This window comes from Muscardinus avellanarius, assembly GCF_963383645.1.
Source record: "Muscardinus avellanarius genome assembly, chromosome: 6".
In the NCBI taxonomy this organism is placed as follows: Eukaryota; Metazoa; Chordata; class Mammalia; order Rodentia; family Gliridae; genus Muscardinus; species Muscardinus avellanarius.
Window position 1 is genome coordinate 34016937 of NC_137791.1, and position 18023 is coordinate 34034959.

At 34.3% G+C, this 18023-nt stretch overlaps 1 protein-coding gene across 3 annotated transcripts in view; it reads right to left on the reverse strand.

The window, feature by feature from the left end:
- FSTL5 (follistatin like 5) overlaps positions 1 to 18023 on the reverse strand; it is a gene marked incomplete at both ends in the record, with an annotated part of 758080 nt that overhangs the window by 364653 nt on the left and 375404 nt on the right. For all 3 annotated transcript variants that reach the window (XM_080697087.1, XM_080697086.1, XM_080697085.1), the window contains one exon: positions 3526 to 3646. In XM_080697087.1, coding sequence (XP_080553213.1) covers positions 3526 to 3646 — 121 coding nt within the window. The remainder of the gene's footprint in view (positions 1 to 3525; positions 3647 to 18023) is intronic.

Here is an 18023-nt window from a genome sequence, read left to right on the forward strand (position 1 = left end):
CACATACACACACACACACACACACACACACACACGTTGAATACACTAAAATATATGCATATCTGAGAATATGTATATTTAGTTTGAGGAACTCCTATTTAGGATTGCTTAATAGAACCTCAGGAAGCAGTTAGAATTATCCACATTCCTCATTTCTTTTCTTTTCTTATTTTCTCTTTCTTTTTTTTCTTTCTTTTTCTTTTTCTTTTTCTTTTTCTTTTTTTGGTGGTAGAGGGGTTCCTGGAAACCATTCTACCTTCGGACTACACTCCCAGACCTATTTTTATGCCTTTTTATTTGGAAACAGTCTCTTAAACCAGCACGGCTGGCTTTGAACCTGTGCGATCCACCTGTCTCCGCCTCCCAAGCACGGGGATTACAAGCTTGCCCACCACTCCTGGCTCACATTCCTCATTTCATACAACTTTTCTGTTTATTACTATAATCAAGATACTTAATATTTAATTCAAGAAATACAGCATATAGAAATTATTTTTGAATAAATATTTCTTCTTTGGGTAATCAATTATACCATTTTTCATTGTTAGAAAACCTGAATAAGAGTCAGGTGTTGTAGCACATGTTTGTACTCCCAGCATTCTGGAGGCTGAGACAGGAGGATCGTGCTTGAGGACAGCTTCAGCTACTTAATGAGGCCCTTGCAACTCAGTGAGACTCTGTTTCAAAATAAAGAATAAAACATTGGGCTGGAGGTGTCGCTTGAATGTAGAATGCCCCTAGGTTCCATCCCCAGTATAAAAAAAAAAAAAAAAAAAAAGAACAAAAGAAGAAAACCTGAATAAGATGTCTGCCAACAGATGAACATGAATGGGTTACAAAATTATGGGATATTTACACAATAGAATTTTACTCAGCCTTATAGAGGAACAAAATTATGTTATTTACAGGGAAATAGATGGAACTGGAGAATATTGTGCTAAGTGAGATTAGTCAGTAACAGAAAGTAAAAGATCAGATATTCTCCCTAATATGTGGAAGCTGGGAAGAAAAAGGTTCCTAGGAAGAAATATAGATGAAGAAGGAGAAACCATAAATGAGCATATAGGAGGGCTACCTAACTGACAGGGATTGAAAGGAATAAGAGGGAAATTCCCTAATATACATGATGTACATTCAGAAACATATCAAAGTCAATCACTAAGCTGAATATGAGAAGTAGGGAAGGGGGAGGAAATGGGAGAGGAAGTGAGGAAGGACTAAATGAGTGATGTGTGTACATGCACTTCATTAAGATGCATGACTACATTGAACCAATATAAAAATTAAATATTTAAAAACAAGAAAGAATATTTTATTTCTAAAGTCAATATTCATGTAATATCAATTCATCATGTAATTACAAAATAAGTAAATATACACATTTATTTGATTATCACTTCTCAAATTAAATGGCTCAATTTAAATGGTCATTTTGTCTGATGAAGAATCACTTTCATTTCCTTAGATACTTAAATAAGGAAAGAAATACAGTATATTATGCAGATTATGCTTAATCTTACATTGATTTTTTTTTACTGGAAGAAACTAAAATACAACTTTGCATAAAATAGTCATTTTTAATTTTTTAAAAAAATCTTTTCAAAATAAGGTGTGCACACTTTACTGAAAATACTCTTGAAAACAGATTTCCAGTGTGAGAGCTGCCTGTCACAGACAGAGAACCTAGTATTTCCTTTAAATAGTGAAGACCATGTCACTGACCTTGTTTACCATTTATTAGATGCCACTAAATAGATTTTCAAGTTTGTTAGCCAATATGAAATATTTGATACTCACACTATATTTTAAATGCCTTAGTAAAAATAAAAGGATGTCTTCTAGTAAATACAAAAATAGCAGGAGAAAAATTAAGAATAATTTACCATACAATGTGTATGGAAAAATCTTAAAATAATTTTTATACAAAGGCAAAGATTATTTTATAAAAAATGTTATAACTCTATAATAGTAATTAATGCTATAGATTAACTTGATAATATGTTATTTTTATTAACTTTCATGCTTGAAAAATAGCCTTTATTTACTTTTAATTTTTCTATGTCAGAAAGAATAGTAAACTGAAAATCAAGATATCTGTATATACTTGAAAACAATTATTGAATTATTGAAAATTTTATTTTCTCTGGCCTTGATTTTTACATCTGGATATTCATTTAGTATTGTTCAATTTTTCTGGGTTAATTTTAGAAATTTTGTGGTAGAACGCATCTAGATATGAAAAAACACAGTTTATTCTTATTACATCTGTCATTTTTATCAAAAAAACATATTCTTCACACTTACCTTTCTTTTTCTTTCACCATTATACCACCAACAATTACCATATTTTGACTACTTGGAATAAAAATTCTGTGCAGCCATTTAATACTTTTACTGATAATAGTTAAATTGCATTAACATTGGAATTATTTTCAGTTATTACTATGTAATTCAACTGTATTTATTTAGCCGAATACATGTATTATCCTGGTGTGAAGTGGGGTAGGAGTTTAAAGATTAGATCTTTACAACATGATGTAAAGAGAGAGAGAAGAGAGAGAGAGAGAGGAGAGAGAGAGAGAGAGAGAGAGAGAGAGAGAGAGAGAGAGAGAGAGAAGAGAGAGAGAGAGAGAGAGAGAGAGAGAGAGAGAGAGAGAGAGAGAGAGAGAGAGAAAGAGAGAGAGAGAGAGAGAGAGAGAGAGAGAGAGAGAGAGAGAGAGAGAGAGAGAGAAAGAGAAAGGATGCGCTATTATACTGGTTAGTTTCAGGTCCTGAATAGAATTGTGTCCTGTTTAACTTTGCTTTATAATGATTTTCAAATATCAACTAGCTAAATTTTCTTTTTCTCTCTTTTTTTATATAGCTTCAAATTGTTTGCTTTATTTTTATTGATTTTTCTCTATCATGCTTTACACATCTCATAATTATTTGCTTTCTGTATTTTGTTGTTGTCGCTTATTTGTTCCATAGTCCTTTTTCTGAATTTTAAGGAATAACTCATCTTTATAATTCCATTTTACAATGCAATTTTTTAATTTTTGAGACACATTTTGACAACACAAAGATATACAAATTATACCAAAGTACTTTAGCATCAATATAGTACTTCATTCTAATAAAAAGAGCAATTCTAAATATATGCAAACCAAATCTATTAATTCACTTTTCTTTCAAAATGAAGTTTAAAAATGTTACTGTATAAGTAATTATGCTTTTTTATATATATAATCAAGGGCCTCTCCTAGTCTCACAGAGCCTGGAAAGCAGCCTTGTTAAATCAAAATCTTAATTCAGAATCACTAGGCAATGACAGTATTCAAGGTATCAACTATTCCCAACTGTTCATTTTAGATCCACCAAATACTTTAGCTTTTACATATGTTTTAACATAGCCAGACATTTAAATTCTCTCAATTATAACACTTCTCTTAAGAAACAGCTTGTAACTCTGAGATCAGGCTAACATACCATATTGTGTAAAGCAATACAAAAAAAAAGGAATTAAAGATGGAATCTTGTACTCACGGAATGCTCTATAAAATTCTTCAAGAGCCATGTGTTTGTCAGTGTTAAAATCATCATACTTCAGTAGATCATACAAAGTGCAATTAAAAGGATCCTTGCCAAGTTCTTCCTGTTTTATCACCTGCCAGGAAAATTATAATCATACTTTTATGTCTGTGTCCTAACATTTCTATAATATAATTAATTATATGGAATAGTTGCATAAGAGTGCAATAAATATACAGGGGAGCAAATAAATTAACCTACAGTGAATCCAAATTTTCAGTTACTGAATCATTGCTTTTAGTCACTTCAAAGTTACAGTTTAAAGTTAAGATACAAAGAATCATGTCCAAATTTTCTAATACAAAGGCTTACAGTAGAAGCAAAAAAAAATTGTATTTCACTCATTTACTTTGTTCCATTTATACTGACTCAAGGAAATACCTCCACATAAAAATTCTATCCTATATCTTGGTGACCTATGTCAAGAGAAAACAGTGCTCTTTTCTAACAAAATAGTGAGACAGATTGTGCCAACTTTCTTCTTCATATTATTTGTGAAAATTTATGTTAGATTATTTTGTCTTCTTTCTAAACTCCTCCCCAGCTGGAAGTCAAGTCATTTGGGATTCTGTATGACTCCCTTGGTCACAAAAGAGCTATTAAGCAAATGACTGTTTCCAGGAGCCAGATAGAATTAATGCACCGATTGATGATGAAAATCTACCCAAGCATGATGAAGAAACTCATCAAACTGATTTTTTACTCTGTGTTCAGCCCCAGTTTTTTATACTCTACTGATTTTGACTATTGCCTGTCATGTAACAGAGCTTCCCAAGATCTTCAGACATTTCTATTCATTGTGGGTAGTGGCATAGCTATGCCTTGGTCTTGCAGTCTTTTACTTTTGCATAGAGATGTAGTGATTCTCACGGCTTGAAACTACACATCACAATATTTTGTGTTGTTTCATTTTAAAAATAATTAGGTTTAATTTTAAATATTCACTTTTAGTGTATAGTATATGTTTTATTGCACTTGACTTTGTTAAATGTGAAGATTACTCCCCCCTCACATATATAGTCAAGTGAAATACAACAAATACTATACATTAAAAAGTGAACATTCACAATTAAAACTAGTTATTCTTTATAATATGCATCTTTGAATAATTCACTCTTGGCTTTCAGTCATTAGGTTTTGCATTCACAATGAATTCCCATTTCTTTGGGCAAAGCAGAGCATTTTAGTCATTTTTATGTCAAGGCAGATTGCTTGTGCCATTCTCTAAAGATCCTCATGTGGTTTCAAGCTACATGTTTAACCCTTTTTTGAACACTCCTATGTTGAAATTTGTTTACCCAAATCAGAGTATGAATGGTCTAAATATCTCAGAGGATGGATCAAAAGAGCCACATAAGCAGTGATATTTAGCTATAGCATAAAACTGCTAAGTAGAACCTCTATAAACGGAGACTCCTTTATTCTTGTGTATGATATTAAAATTTTGTTAAACTGGTACATACTACTTTAGAGAGGAAATATACAAAAGACTTGTTTGGTTTTACTGCTTCTTATAAATAGATATCGTGGATGGTGAGCATTATGCCATGCTCTTTTACATGGTCCAGCTGGAAGGATTAACAAAACTGTCTAATGGCTGAAGCCATCTCTCCTACAAGCCTATTGGGAAAACAAAATTCTGTTTTTCTATTTAGAAAGCAACAGAGCTTTCAGTCATTCTCCATCTGTTATTGGTGAGATCATAGAAAATGACTTTTTCTGGAGCCTGGGAATGGGGCCAGTGTATTTGATCTTGCCTCACTACACTAACACATCCTTAGGACCTGCATTACTGACACAGTGGCAATATTGAGTATATAGTGACACCAGAGATCAAACTTAACAGTATTTCAGTGACTTCCATTTTCATATTTATTTTTAAATAGGAAAAAAACAGTTGGAGGAAGCTTTTGCCATTTTCTGTTTCAGAATGTTTTCTGTACTGATAGCTTCCTCAAATTTCATTAGTGTATTAGACCAAGACAATGAACATCTACGTTTTTCTTTATTGCTTCCACTTGCATGGACTAGTTTGATCTCAATTTGATTATGATTACACAAGACAAGCTGGGAATACTATTTTATTGAGTGTGCAATATAGTTTGAATCTTGAATATTCCACATAAACTGTTAATTAAAGGCTGGGGCCCTAGCCTAGGATGCTACTAGGAGGTGGTAAAACTTTTAGGAGATAGGTCCTTATGGGAGGAATTTAAGTCATTTGAGGTGTGAGCTTAAAGGCGATACTGTACCTCACCTCTTGTGTCTCTTTCTTCCCAGCTATTATGAAGAAGAATAACTATGCTCTCTCAAGGTCTCAGGCCCATTATATCTGCATTACCAAAAGCCCAAAAGCAATGGGCCAACTAAACATGGACTGAAACCTTTGCAACTACGAGCCAAAATAAACTTTACTCCTTATAAGATTATTACCTTAGATGTTTGTAACAGTGACAAAAAATACTGCTTAACATGATGTATCCAAAAAAAGCTCATGATGATGGCTACTAAATTAAAAATTAATGAAAAAATAATTAAGGAAGCCACGGTCATCCATACTGAAGCATGTTTATGAACAGACTGGAGTAATATTCATTAGCATTTCACTTTTTTAAATTCCATTTTTGGCTAATAAAATAACCCACCTAAAATGTGATTTTTGAAACTATTTTCCTCTTTTTGGCTTCCTGGTGAGAAGTTTTGGTACATTTTCTGTAATGTTAATGAAGGGGGTAATTTCATGTGACCTTTCTTTTATTTAAAAGATTTTGTTAAAATACAATTGATATACACAAAATTTGTGCCTTTTTTTTTTTTTTTTGGTGGTACTGGGGGTGGAACCCAGGGGCGTTCTACCTCTGGGCTATACTCCCAGACCTATTTTATATTTTATTTTGGAATAGGGTCTCACTAAGTTACTGAGAGCCTCACTAAGTAGCTGATGCTGGCTTCGAACCTGTGCGATCCTCCTGTCTCAGGCTCCCAAGCGCAGGGATTAAAAGCTTGTGCCACCACATCCAGCAAAATTTATACATATTTAATGTATCCCGTTTGATGAGTTCGCAAGACATTTCAATCAACATAGAAAAATTGCATTAAATTTCCTGGGTTTTGATAGCTGTAAAGTGATGAATGTTTGACTTTTTTTCCCAGAGGGTGATAGAATATATTAATGAATTTCTTTCCTCATTAAACATTACCACTTTTTGGCACACAGGATTGAAACTTGTTGGGCTTTGATGTCTCCTTTCTCTTCCTTCATTTACTGTCTGACACTGGTTTCAAAAACTTCTCATTCAAAAACTCTCAAAATGTATATCTATTTCCTTTATGGGGTAGCAGTTGATGATAGGGCCAGATTCACTAAAATTATTGAAATATAAGTATTTCCTAATGTTGCCTCAGTCAAGAAACCAATCCTAATTGCATTTCTTGTACATTGTAAAATAGTCTTAGAATTCTTAAATATACAATAAACAAATAAAAATTTTCATTCTTTTTTTCATTATCAGAATTCAAGTTATATGAATCTTGGGTTCCATGGAAATAAGAACAAATTAGAAGGATTAGCGAAATGCCTAGCTTCAGAAGAGCTGAGACACAGCCTCCCTGAAAAGGCATACCTTTGATTTCAGAATTATAGATTTGTCAAAATCATGTGCATACTGTTGTAGCTCAGCGATGACTTAATGTTTTGGGATTGCATATTTCCTATTCCAAAGTGAACAATAAAACACAACTTATCCCACAAATAAACTATTTTCCTTAAAATTCTACTTCAGTTATTTATTCAAGTATCATTCAACCATGTACATTCAACCTATCATTTGTCATTACTGGCTATGTGTCAACCACTGTCTCAGGCTCTGAAATACAGTGATATAGACAGAAATACTGACTATTGGGGAAGTACATATGAGAAAATGGAATAAGGTCATTGAGAGATGTCATCCCACAGAAACATCAATTTGAACTACTCATAAAAGAAAATACATTCACAAGAGCTAAAGAAACCAAATGAAGGACAACAGCACATGAGTTTAGTATAATCAAATGCAAAGCCCCATAGAAGAAGTAAGGAAGTAAAGACATTATCCCCAACTCCAAGCAGCACAGCAGTGGTGAAAGATGCCTCCAATGAAGGGGATGAAGAAGGAATCAAATATAGAATGTAAACTGGAACTCCATGTCATGCCCACCACAATGAAACCCAGCACTGGGCAGAGCCCTATATTTCTTCTCCGTAGCTAGTGCTCATTTGTAAAGTCTCTGTTTTCAAGTTAGCACTGGCAATCAAGAGACTGACTCCACTTCTTTCTAGACCTTAGGTATCACAGCACAGAGAAAGACCCATATGCTGGAGGATAGGATGGGTTTTGTAACCACAGGACTCTGCCTTAAATCTTGGTGTTGGGCAGCATTGTGAATTTACTAGGTAGAAGCCTAAAACCCCTGTATCCCGGCCAAATCTTATGATCGAGGCTCTGAATCTACCCCGATACTAGATGGAGACATTTTCCAGGGGAAAGTTTCACGTGCCACCCTAATCAGATAAAATCTTCACTAGGTATAGTATAGACCTGAGATAAATCAGGAAGTCCATATAGACCCCTGAAGCTATGAATATCATGGACAATTAAGATTATAAGGAATCTTGGTTGGTCAGATTTCTCACTCTACTTTCCCTATTCTGATCTTGGACAGAACACTATGGGAAAAGACTGGATTAGGAAAGTAAGGTGAGGCCTTTACCTTGAACTCAGCACTGTATCTGCCATAATGAAACATAACACTGGGCATAATCCAGCACCCCTTGTCCTCAAGCCTTTGGACTCACCTTGGTGGCAGGGAGAGGCCTGCAGCTTAGATGGGACAGATCTGTATTCTGACCTCCATCACCTTTAGTTGGCTATGGGTCACAAATAAACCAAAGTGACATAGTAGCAGGACATAGCAGTGCAGGCTGTGGTCCTGCCCTATGCTGTGCTGCTCTTGGCATGCTAAGGGCTCTCAATGCAATGCAGCCTTTCACTGTCTTCAGTCTCAGTGTGATTGCCCACTCCATCTTTCCCCAGACCCAGTATGCACAACTGGAAAAAGTTATTGTCTTCTTGAAGGAAGAATAGGGAGGTTGGAATAAATCATTGCTTTGGAACTAGGGCCAGACATTCCATGGCAAGGCCCAATGCTGAGGAGAACTTTACAGTGCCTGCATCTGATCACCTCTTGGTCCCAGGCAGAGATCCAGCAGGACAGCCTACTCTTTCGAGTTTCTCCTCCAATCATTTCTGAACAACATATCAATTGTGAATTTGTCACAAATTTTTGGCTTGAGGGGTTCTCTATAAGTGAAACAATGGTGCATGTCAGCTACAGTCCTGCAGCAAACCCAAACTCTCTAGAACTGAAAGAGCAGGAGTGAACAGAGGCTCAGAGTAAGTAATAAGCAGCCTGTTTTATCTAGAAGGGCACATAGAAACAAAAACAAGTTATGAGGACAGAAATAAATATCTAATTGTTTAATATACACATATCATCAAATACCAAAATGTTCAATCAAACTTTCAACATTAAATAGCTCTTAAAAGTAACAAAAGAAATTCTGAAAGCAGCAAGAAAGAAGAAGCAAACAACACAAATGTGTGTTCCAAATTTATAAACAGCAGACTTACCCCAAACCTTAGAGTAAGGAAGGAGAAGGATTAGTCACAATGCTGAAGGAGAAAAATGGCCAACTAAGAGTGTTGCACCCAGGAAAAATATCTTTAAGAATGAAAAACATACAAGAAAAAGTTCAGACAAACAAAAGCTGAGAGAATTTATCACGACAAAATCTGTCTTATAAGAAACACTAATGAGAATTCTTCAAACTGATAAAAGGGAGTTGCTAAGTAATAATAATAAAAAACCCAGAAGGTATAAAACTCACTGGTAAAAGTATAAAACAAATGCTCCTGTGATATACTTTCGGTAAGTATATAGACAAATTCAGAGTTATCTAGTATTATAAACATACTGCATAAATTATATGATTAATATAAAGACTAAGAAACAAAAAATAAAAAAATGTTAACTCTTGCCTAATTACATAATAGGCAATGTACAGAGATATAAATTGTAACATCAAAATTCAAAATGTGAGCAGAAAAAGTGTATAAAGTGTATACAGTTTTTCATTCATAGTTTTCTCATTTTTTATTTATTTTTATCTCTAATATATGTTAACTTGATATAATTTGAAAGTAGTTGGTTACCATATCTGTAGATATGGTAACCACAAAGCATAAACCTATCATAGACGTATCAAAATTACTATGAAAGGAATAAAAATATACTAGTAAATAAAAATCATCTAACTATGAAGGAAAAATATAGAAACATAAAGGACAAAAGGAACTATAAAACCTTGAAAAGTAGTCACAAAATTGCAGTAGTAAATAGCAATTGATAATTGTAATTGGATTAAATTGTCTGATCAAAAGTAATAAAGTAATAAAATTAAAAATAAGAGACTCAACTACATTATGGTTACAGAAAAGTCACTTTATCTCTTGAGATACATGTAGATGGTAAAATGTGAGAATTAAAATATGTATTATATCTAATGGCATCCAAAACAAAACAAAAATGGTCATACCTATATCAATAATCAATCAATAAATCAAAAGCTAAAAAAAGAATTAAAAGAAGTAAAAAAAGAAGTAAAAGCTAAAAGAAGTAAATTGGAACACTCAAATATATAAAGTAAACATTAATAGATATAAAAGAGAAGAATGATTAATAAAACAAAAAATGGTAGGAGACTTTAATGCCTTATTTATTAGTGCTCATATCATCCAGACAGAAAATTGACTAGGAGACAGTGGAGTTAAACTGTAGCCTAGAACACGAAAACCCAGCATGTTCATGTACATGTTACTACTCCTCTGAGAAGTGCAGAATACATATTGTCAGTAGCAATCTCTGGGATAGATTATATGGTAGGCTACAGAACAAGTATCAATATTTTTTAAATCAAAACTCTAAAGTATCTTCAAAAATTACAATCACCAAAAAACAAAATCCAGAAACTAGACAAGATATTATACTTTTGTAATATTAGCTACTTGAGAGTATAAGACAGGGGTATTACAAATATGAGGGCAACTTGGACAACAGTGAGACTGACTCTCAAAACCAAAAAAAGAGATCTGGGGATGTAGCTTAATTATAGGACTTGCCTAACATAAGGAAGGTCCTGAGTTCAGTCTGCTCCATACAAAAACAAACACAAATATTCATAAATCAATAAAAGAATTAGATGAGATAAAGCATTTCAGGGTAGTATGGTCATATACAAGAAAGACTTTAGAAACTAAGCAAAAACATTCAAAATAAACAAGATATTCCCAAACAGCCAATGGATTAGTGAAAAACTTTAAAAAATTTTAAACTTTTTGGGCAAATAAGAATGGAAACCTAGCATACCAAAGTTTATAGCAATCAATTCCTTCAACAAAACCAAAAAAATCATAAAGATACAAGATCACTTTCCCTATCCTTCAAGGAACTAATAAAGTAATAATAAACAAATTTCAAAAAAGAAAGAAGAAAGGGATAGAAAAGGAAGAATGAAAGAAAGGAAACAGAAAAAATAAATAAAATATAGGATGAAAACAATACAAAAAGTTAATGAAATTAAAAGTTGGTTTTTCAAAAAGATAATATGGAAAAATACTTAATAAGAGAGAAGACATTGATAAATTAAATTATAATGAATAAGAAAACATTATTACCAGTACAACATAAAGACAAAAGATAGAGGCTATCAAGAAATGTAAACCAACACATTGAATTGTCTAGAAGAAATAGGTAAATTCCTGGCACACACACCTCATCCTGTGTGAGTCAGTAGAGAATTGGAATAGATGGAATAGATCATTAACAAGTAATAAGTTTTACCAGTAATAAAATGTCTTCCATAAAAAAGCCCCAAATCAGAAGACCTTACTGCTGAATTTGACCAAACACTTAAAAATAAATAAATGTAACAATTCTCAACATATTCTAATAAACCAAAACAAAAACTGAAAAGGAATAAATTCTAATCATAGTCTATGAGGCCAGAATTATCCTGACAATTAATAAAAAGGTGAAAAACTAACATTGCACTGAATGGAGAAAGCCTGAAAGTCTGAACTTTAAGATCAGGAACAAAACAAGGATGCTTAATTTTCCATTTTATTTTTTTTATTTTTATTTTTATTATTATTTTTTGTTCAGCAAAATATTAGAAGTTCTAGTCAGAGCAATGGGGCAGAAAAAATAAATCAAGGCAATCTAAGCTGGAAAGGAAAAAGTAAAAAAAATGCATATATAAAGCTAGTTATTAATATTTCCAGATATAATTAAAAGTATGGTTTTAATTATATATGTGTATATATACATATAATTATAGTATATATTACATATGCATTTATTTATGCATATTTTATATATGTTTATATTGTATATACATATACAGCCTCAAGTTTTACATAAACTAATAGTTACAGCACTTCTGTATGTACAAATTGTTACTGTCTTATATCTTTATCTCTGACAATAAAATTTCCAACGCTACTATGATCTATCTACTGGTATTTAGGATACAGTTCTAAGACAAACACCTGGTTTTAGGGTACCTTATTTGGTATTCCTGATAGGATTATAGTAATTTAAATGCAAAAATTCCATTTTCCTCTACTAGATGATTTGGATAAATTCCTTTGTGCTTTTGCTTTCTATTCTCCTAGGTTAAGTAGGATTAGTTACCATGGCATTCCCGGAAAATCTTCTTGTAGCTCATTTCTCTATTCATACAAGTGCTTATTCATTTCTATTTGGTTTGCTCCCACTGAAACAGCTTCTTATTTATGAAACAAAACAATCTTGCTAATATCATAGAGAGTAAATATGCTGACTAGATCATATTTTTTCAAAAATCTTTACAATTATCATAGGCTTTATTCATTTAAACTAAAGATTAGCTGGCGATTCCCCTATGCAACATTTATAATCATTTTAAGACAAATACTTGATTTATATAAATGTTGCAAAAATATAATTTCTATTCTTTATTTTTTATTCTTTAATTTTATAAATGTATTTGCATGTATTAATCATTTAGCAAATTATATTTTAAGTTAAATGGGTATAGAATAATCCAAATCCTGCAAACACATAGTTTTTATATTAATAAAAATTGTCATGTATGTATATTAGGAAAAAATTGATTCTAATATACATTTCTAATGTGAACCATCTTATTAAGATAGAATCTAAATGTAGAAAAAAACTAAACCAATATATTCAGTTCAGCTGCTTATTTAAGCTCAGAATTCCAAGGAAATGTCTTTGCTTACTTACATTCTATGGATATTATTATATCAAATGGGGAAAATCCAGAAAAACATATTTTCCAAGTTGTTTGCACTATTTTACTTTAAGTACCATATGTTTTGCTACCCATAAAATCAAGGTTGCCATTTTATTGTGCCCCCCCATTCTTTCAATTGGATCAAATATACTTCAAACCCCCTTATCTGCAGTTTTACTTTTCATGGTTCCAATTACCCACTCTTGTCTAAAAACAATAAACTTGAAACTCCAGAAGTAAGCAATTCATAAGTTTTAACCTCTGTACCTTAGTGAGTGTGTCATAAAATTTCAAACCATCTAACCAGCTCATCAAGGTCGTGGATTATCCCTTTGTTCAGCATATTCAACCTATAGACTTCACCATCCCTTTAGTCACTTAGATGGACTGCTAGACATTGCAGTGTTTGTGTTCAGTTAGCTTATGTAATAGTGGTCCCAATTGTCGGAGTAATGGTGCTGGCAATTTTATTACTGCATATGACTTTCATAGTTCTATTATTCATTTCTACTCTCTCTCTCTCTCTCTCTCTCTCTCTCTCTCTCTCTCTCTCTGTGTGTGTGTGTGTGTGTTACTAGAAATGGAATCCATGGGCATTTACCTTGGAGACAAAGCCCCAGCCCTTTTATTTATTTATTTTTTTTTACTTTGAAACAAGGTCTCACAAGTCTTTGGAGAGCCTCACTAAGTAGCTGAGGCTGGCTGGGAACCTGTGATTGTCCTGTCTCAGACTCCCAAGTACTGGGATTACATGCATGTACCACCACACTGGCTTCACTGTTACTTTTCTTTTTTATTCTTTTTTATTATAATTAATTGATGACTTAAACCTTGTCATGAATATGCATGTATAGGAGAACTTAGCATATATAGTGTTCAGGGTTATTTGTTATTTCAGGCCTCCAATGGTGATCTTAGAACATATCTTCTACAGATAAGGATGGGTGACCACATAGACCACAGTGCAAGCAGTAATTATCCATTATCCTCTGAGGAACAATTTGTCAAATTCCCTTCTGCATCATTACCTCTATTTATTTTAAATGAAGTTCAAGTCTCCCTGTATTGCTTTGCACATTTCCCACTTTGATGCAATCCTCATTCTTTCTTATCTAAACCCATCACTTTGCCCTCTGAAAATCATCCTATTTGATGATAAATATCTCTTTACTTTCTTATAAAAATATGTTCATCCACATACTGACCACAGAATAACTGGGATATCTCTTTAAAAACATTTTCTCAGTAGCTTTAGTTAACATAATTCGAGGCTAATTTTTCTCTCACTTCCATTCTACCTTAATACAATGAAGGTCATGGAGAATTTGAATGGAGTTCCTCTCAATACTTTTGAATTATTTCTCCTGCCAGAACCTGGGCTTCTCCAGACAAATAAACACAAAGGTAGGTAGATTGGTAGGTAAGAACATAGGTAAATAGATACATGGATAGATAGAACCTAGCCCTTTGAATTTTAGGTTATTCAGCAGCAAAATTCTTTCCCCCAAATTCACTAGTGGCTTCAACTTCTAGATCACAATATTTATACTTTCCATTCTTTCAAACTTCCTGGTACCTTCACTATCCACATTAATAAACCACTCAGGAAAACTCAGTGCATTTTCTTATAACAATCGTTAACCTTTCTTCCAGTAACCACACTCTACATGCTAGCTTGCTATAAAGAACCTGTCCATTTGTATTATGCTATTTCATAATTGCAGTTCTTCTTTTACAACACTTTAAAGAGAATGCTGAAATCTTAGCGTTGGAGAAGAAATTTTAATGAAAAAAGAGAGACATCTACTTTAGACAGATGAGGTTAGCCACTTGGTCAGAATAAACTCAAGAAAAGGAAGAACTTTCAGTTTTTTCTTTAGTGCACAAAATCTGTTAATAGTAGAATAAGTAGGATTATTTAGAGTTCTACTACCTCATTGCTCATCCATGTAATTCATTACATAAACAGACAAAAATCACATGATCATTTCAACAGATGCTGAAAAGGAATTTGACAAGGCTGGATTCAAAATGGCAACTGTGTGATGCAATACATCTCAGTAGCTGTTACAAATAAAATTCAACTACTGAGAAGGCAGCGTCTTGACAGAAAACATAAAACAGCAGTGGAATATATGCATAAACAAAAACAAATGGGAACCATGGCAAAAGTAAATCCAGTACTCTGAATGAGAGATCCACTATAAAGAGCCCGAGCACACGACTGACCTGGTGTGATGGCCGGCACCATCTCGGGCCACTGGCCTGAACCGTGATTGCCAACTTTGGCTCCACAGCCCCAAGAAGTTCCAACAAGTAGTCTGAACTCACCAGAAGCAGCACCTACAGCAGTGCACTGTGCCCTCCACAGATTTGGCATGCAGGGCAGCAAGGCAACCACTTTGCATTACCCATTACTCGATGGATGACCACTGAGAGCAATCACAGGTGGTTTAACTCCTGGCAGTCCATCCTGGAGGTATTACAATGGGAACCTCTAGAGGTACAGGAAAGGATCATAGTGCTCAAGGTGTGGTACCTGCACATCATCACAGGGGATCGCTCATAGAGTACAATGGATACCCTTCATCAGTGTATATTAGGAGGCTTAGGCCCAGGGCAGGAAGGCACAGAGCCCAGGGTTGGAAGTCACAGATCCCACACCCAGAAAGCCGGAAAGCGCAGATCACAGGTCAGGAGCATGTAGAACTAGAGTGCATGCCCAGAAAGCACAGAGCTGAGGGTCTTAAAGTGAAAGGCACAGGGCATGAGATTGCAGAGCCAGGTGCAGAGAACACAGATCAGAACTGGAAGGTGCTGAACCCAGGACTGGAGGGTGCAGAGCCTAGGACCCAAAGGTGTGGTGCACAGTGCCAGAGAGAACAGAGCCTAGGGACAGAGAGTACAGAGCCCATGTCCAGAAAGTGCAGAGCCCAGGTTGGGAAAACAAAGAACCCTGAGCTTATACAGAACTCATTTACAGTGACACCTGAAGCCCTAACACCCGAACACAAAGCTGTCAGAGGCCAGAGAGGAGAAAACACTCATAAAGTGGGTCTAAAAGCTGAAAACAGGTTATGGAGTAAACGAGAGACATTGGAATATACTCCAGTATCTAACACAGTAAAAATACATACAGATATATAGGCCTGGGCCCTACATATGTAAATTAGCAGGATTGCTGATTTTTTTTATGTTTTGGTTGTTTTTTACATTGATACTAGTTCTTTTTGTTTTTTTCCTTATTTTCTTTTTTTGCTCTTTTCATTTCTTTTTTTTTCTCTTCTTTTGGTTGTTTGTCCTCTTTGATTTATAATTGTTAGTTTTTGTAACTTGTTTTGTTACTTTATGCATGTTTGTTTGCTCCCTTCCATTTCTTTTATAAACTTCCTCCTTCTAACCTTCTCTTCTCTTCTTTCAAAACTTTTTCCCCTTACTGTATCTCCCTGTTTTATATTCAAGCTATTTCATCTCTCCATATCGAAATACTCTGTACTAGGTACAATAATCCTACTATCTAACCTTCTCTCATTTTCAACAAGATGATATTTTATTATACTTAAATTCATACTCAATCATATCCTCTACTATACCTGACTTGTGTACCCATTGCTTCAGCATCTCCCTCCTTACCCAACCCACACCATTGAAAAAAGCATTGCTTACCTATGCAAATCCTTCTGATACCTCTATATTCCTACTGCTAAGATTTGGTCAGAGAGATTACCCATAGAGTCACACACACAAAGTAAGATGTCAAGACATCAAAGAACAAGCCTGAGAACGCTGAACATGTGAGAACTAAAATATTGAGGAAATAAAAGAAATCACAATTACTCATCTATAAGAAATCCAAGAAGGAGGATTCCAAATCCTGATCTTCAATATGATGAAAGGCCTCACATTAAGTATACAAGAAATGAGAGAAAAAAATGAGGACATTGACAAGGATCAGAAAGAGGCCTGGAATAAAATGAAAGTCAATAAATAAAATTAAGAAAGCATAAAAAGAAATTCTGGAATGAAATGAAAAACAAAATATCATTGTTAGAAGGCAATTCATTCAAAACCAAAAACATACTCAACAGCATATAGAAGTCAATATAGCCAACAACAATCGTACAATATGAAATATCTTAATTTATTGATAAAAACATTGAAGAAGGAGTAGAGTTACAGGCCAAGGGTATTTAAAATCCCTTTACAGAAATAATTTCAGATAATTATTCAAACATAGAAAGAGACTTGGACATACATGTACAGGAGACACAGAATACTGTTAAGGCAAGATCGAGAAGCACTTCTCCATGCCATGTAATAATAAAAATGACAAACATAGAGGTTAAGGATAGAATCTTAAAAGTAGTAAAAACGTAAGAATGGGTGAAATACAGGGGTAAAACAATTAAAACAATAAAAATCACCCCAGACTTTACAACTCAAGTCATGAATGCCAGGAGAGACTGGTATGATGTAATCCAGACCCTGTAAGAAAACAACTTCCAACCAAAACTGCTATATCCAGCAAAGTTATTATTTAAAATTAATGGAGGGGATTTTCAAAGATGGCAACAGAGAGATGCAGCGTCCCTCACTAGCTAAAGCAAACTAAGTTCAACTACTGAGACAGAAGAGTTTTAATAAAGAAAAAATTAAATGTACGATCCAAAACAGACTTGGGGAGTATGGCAGAAAAAATCCAGCAACTGAACTGCAAGATTCACCACAACACACAAAGAAAGCAGATGTGAGCTGAAGACTCGGCGGCTGGTGGAGTGCAGGCACAGGCGCAGTGGCCTCAGGGCCACTGGCCTAAACGGGACTTTTGGGTCTTTAACATTCCCAGAGAAGCTCTAAAGTCTGAAAGTGACCAGAGAGTTCCAATACCTGAAGTTGCTAGCTAACTGGAGCTCCTGAGCGGCACCAAACAAAGGCTGCCCCACAGACACGCCCGGAGATCTGCAGGGACCAGGAAGTGGACCTGCTCACCACAAGAGTGAAAATTTAGCAGGATATGGGAGAGCTGCCAGAGATTCAGAGCCACAGATTGGACTGC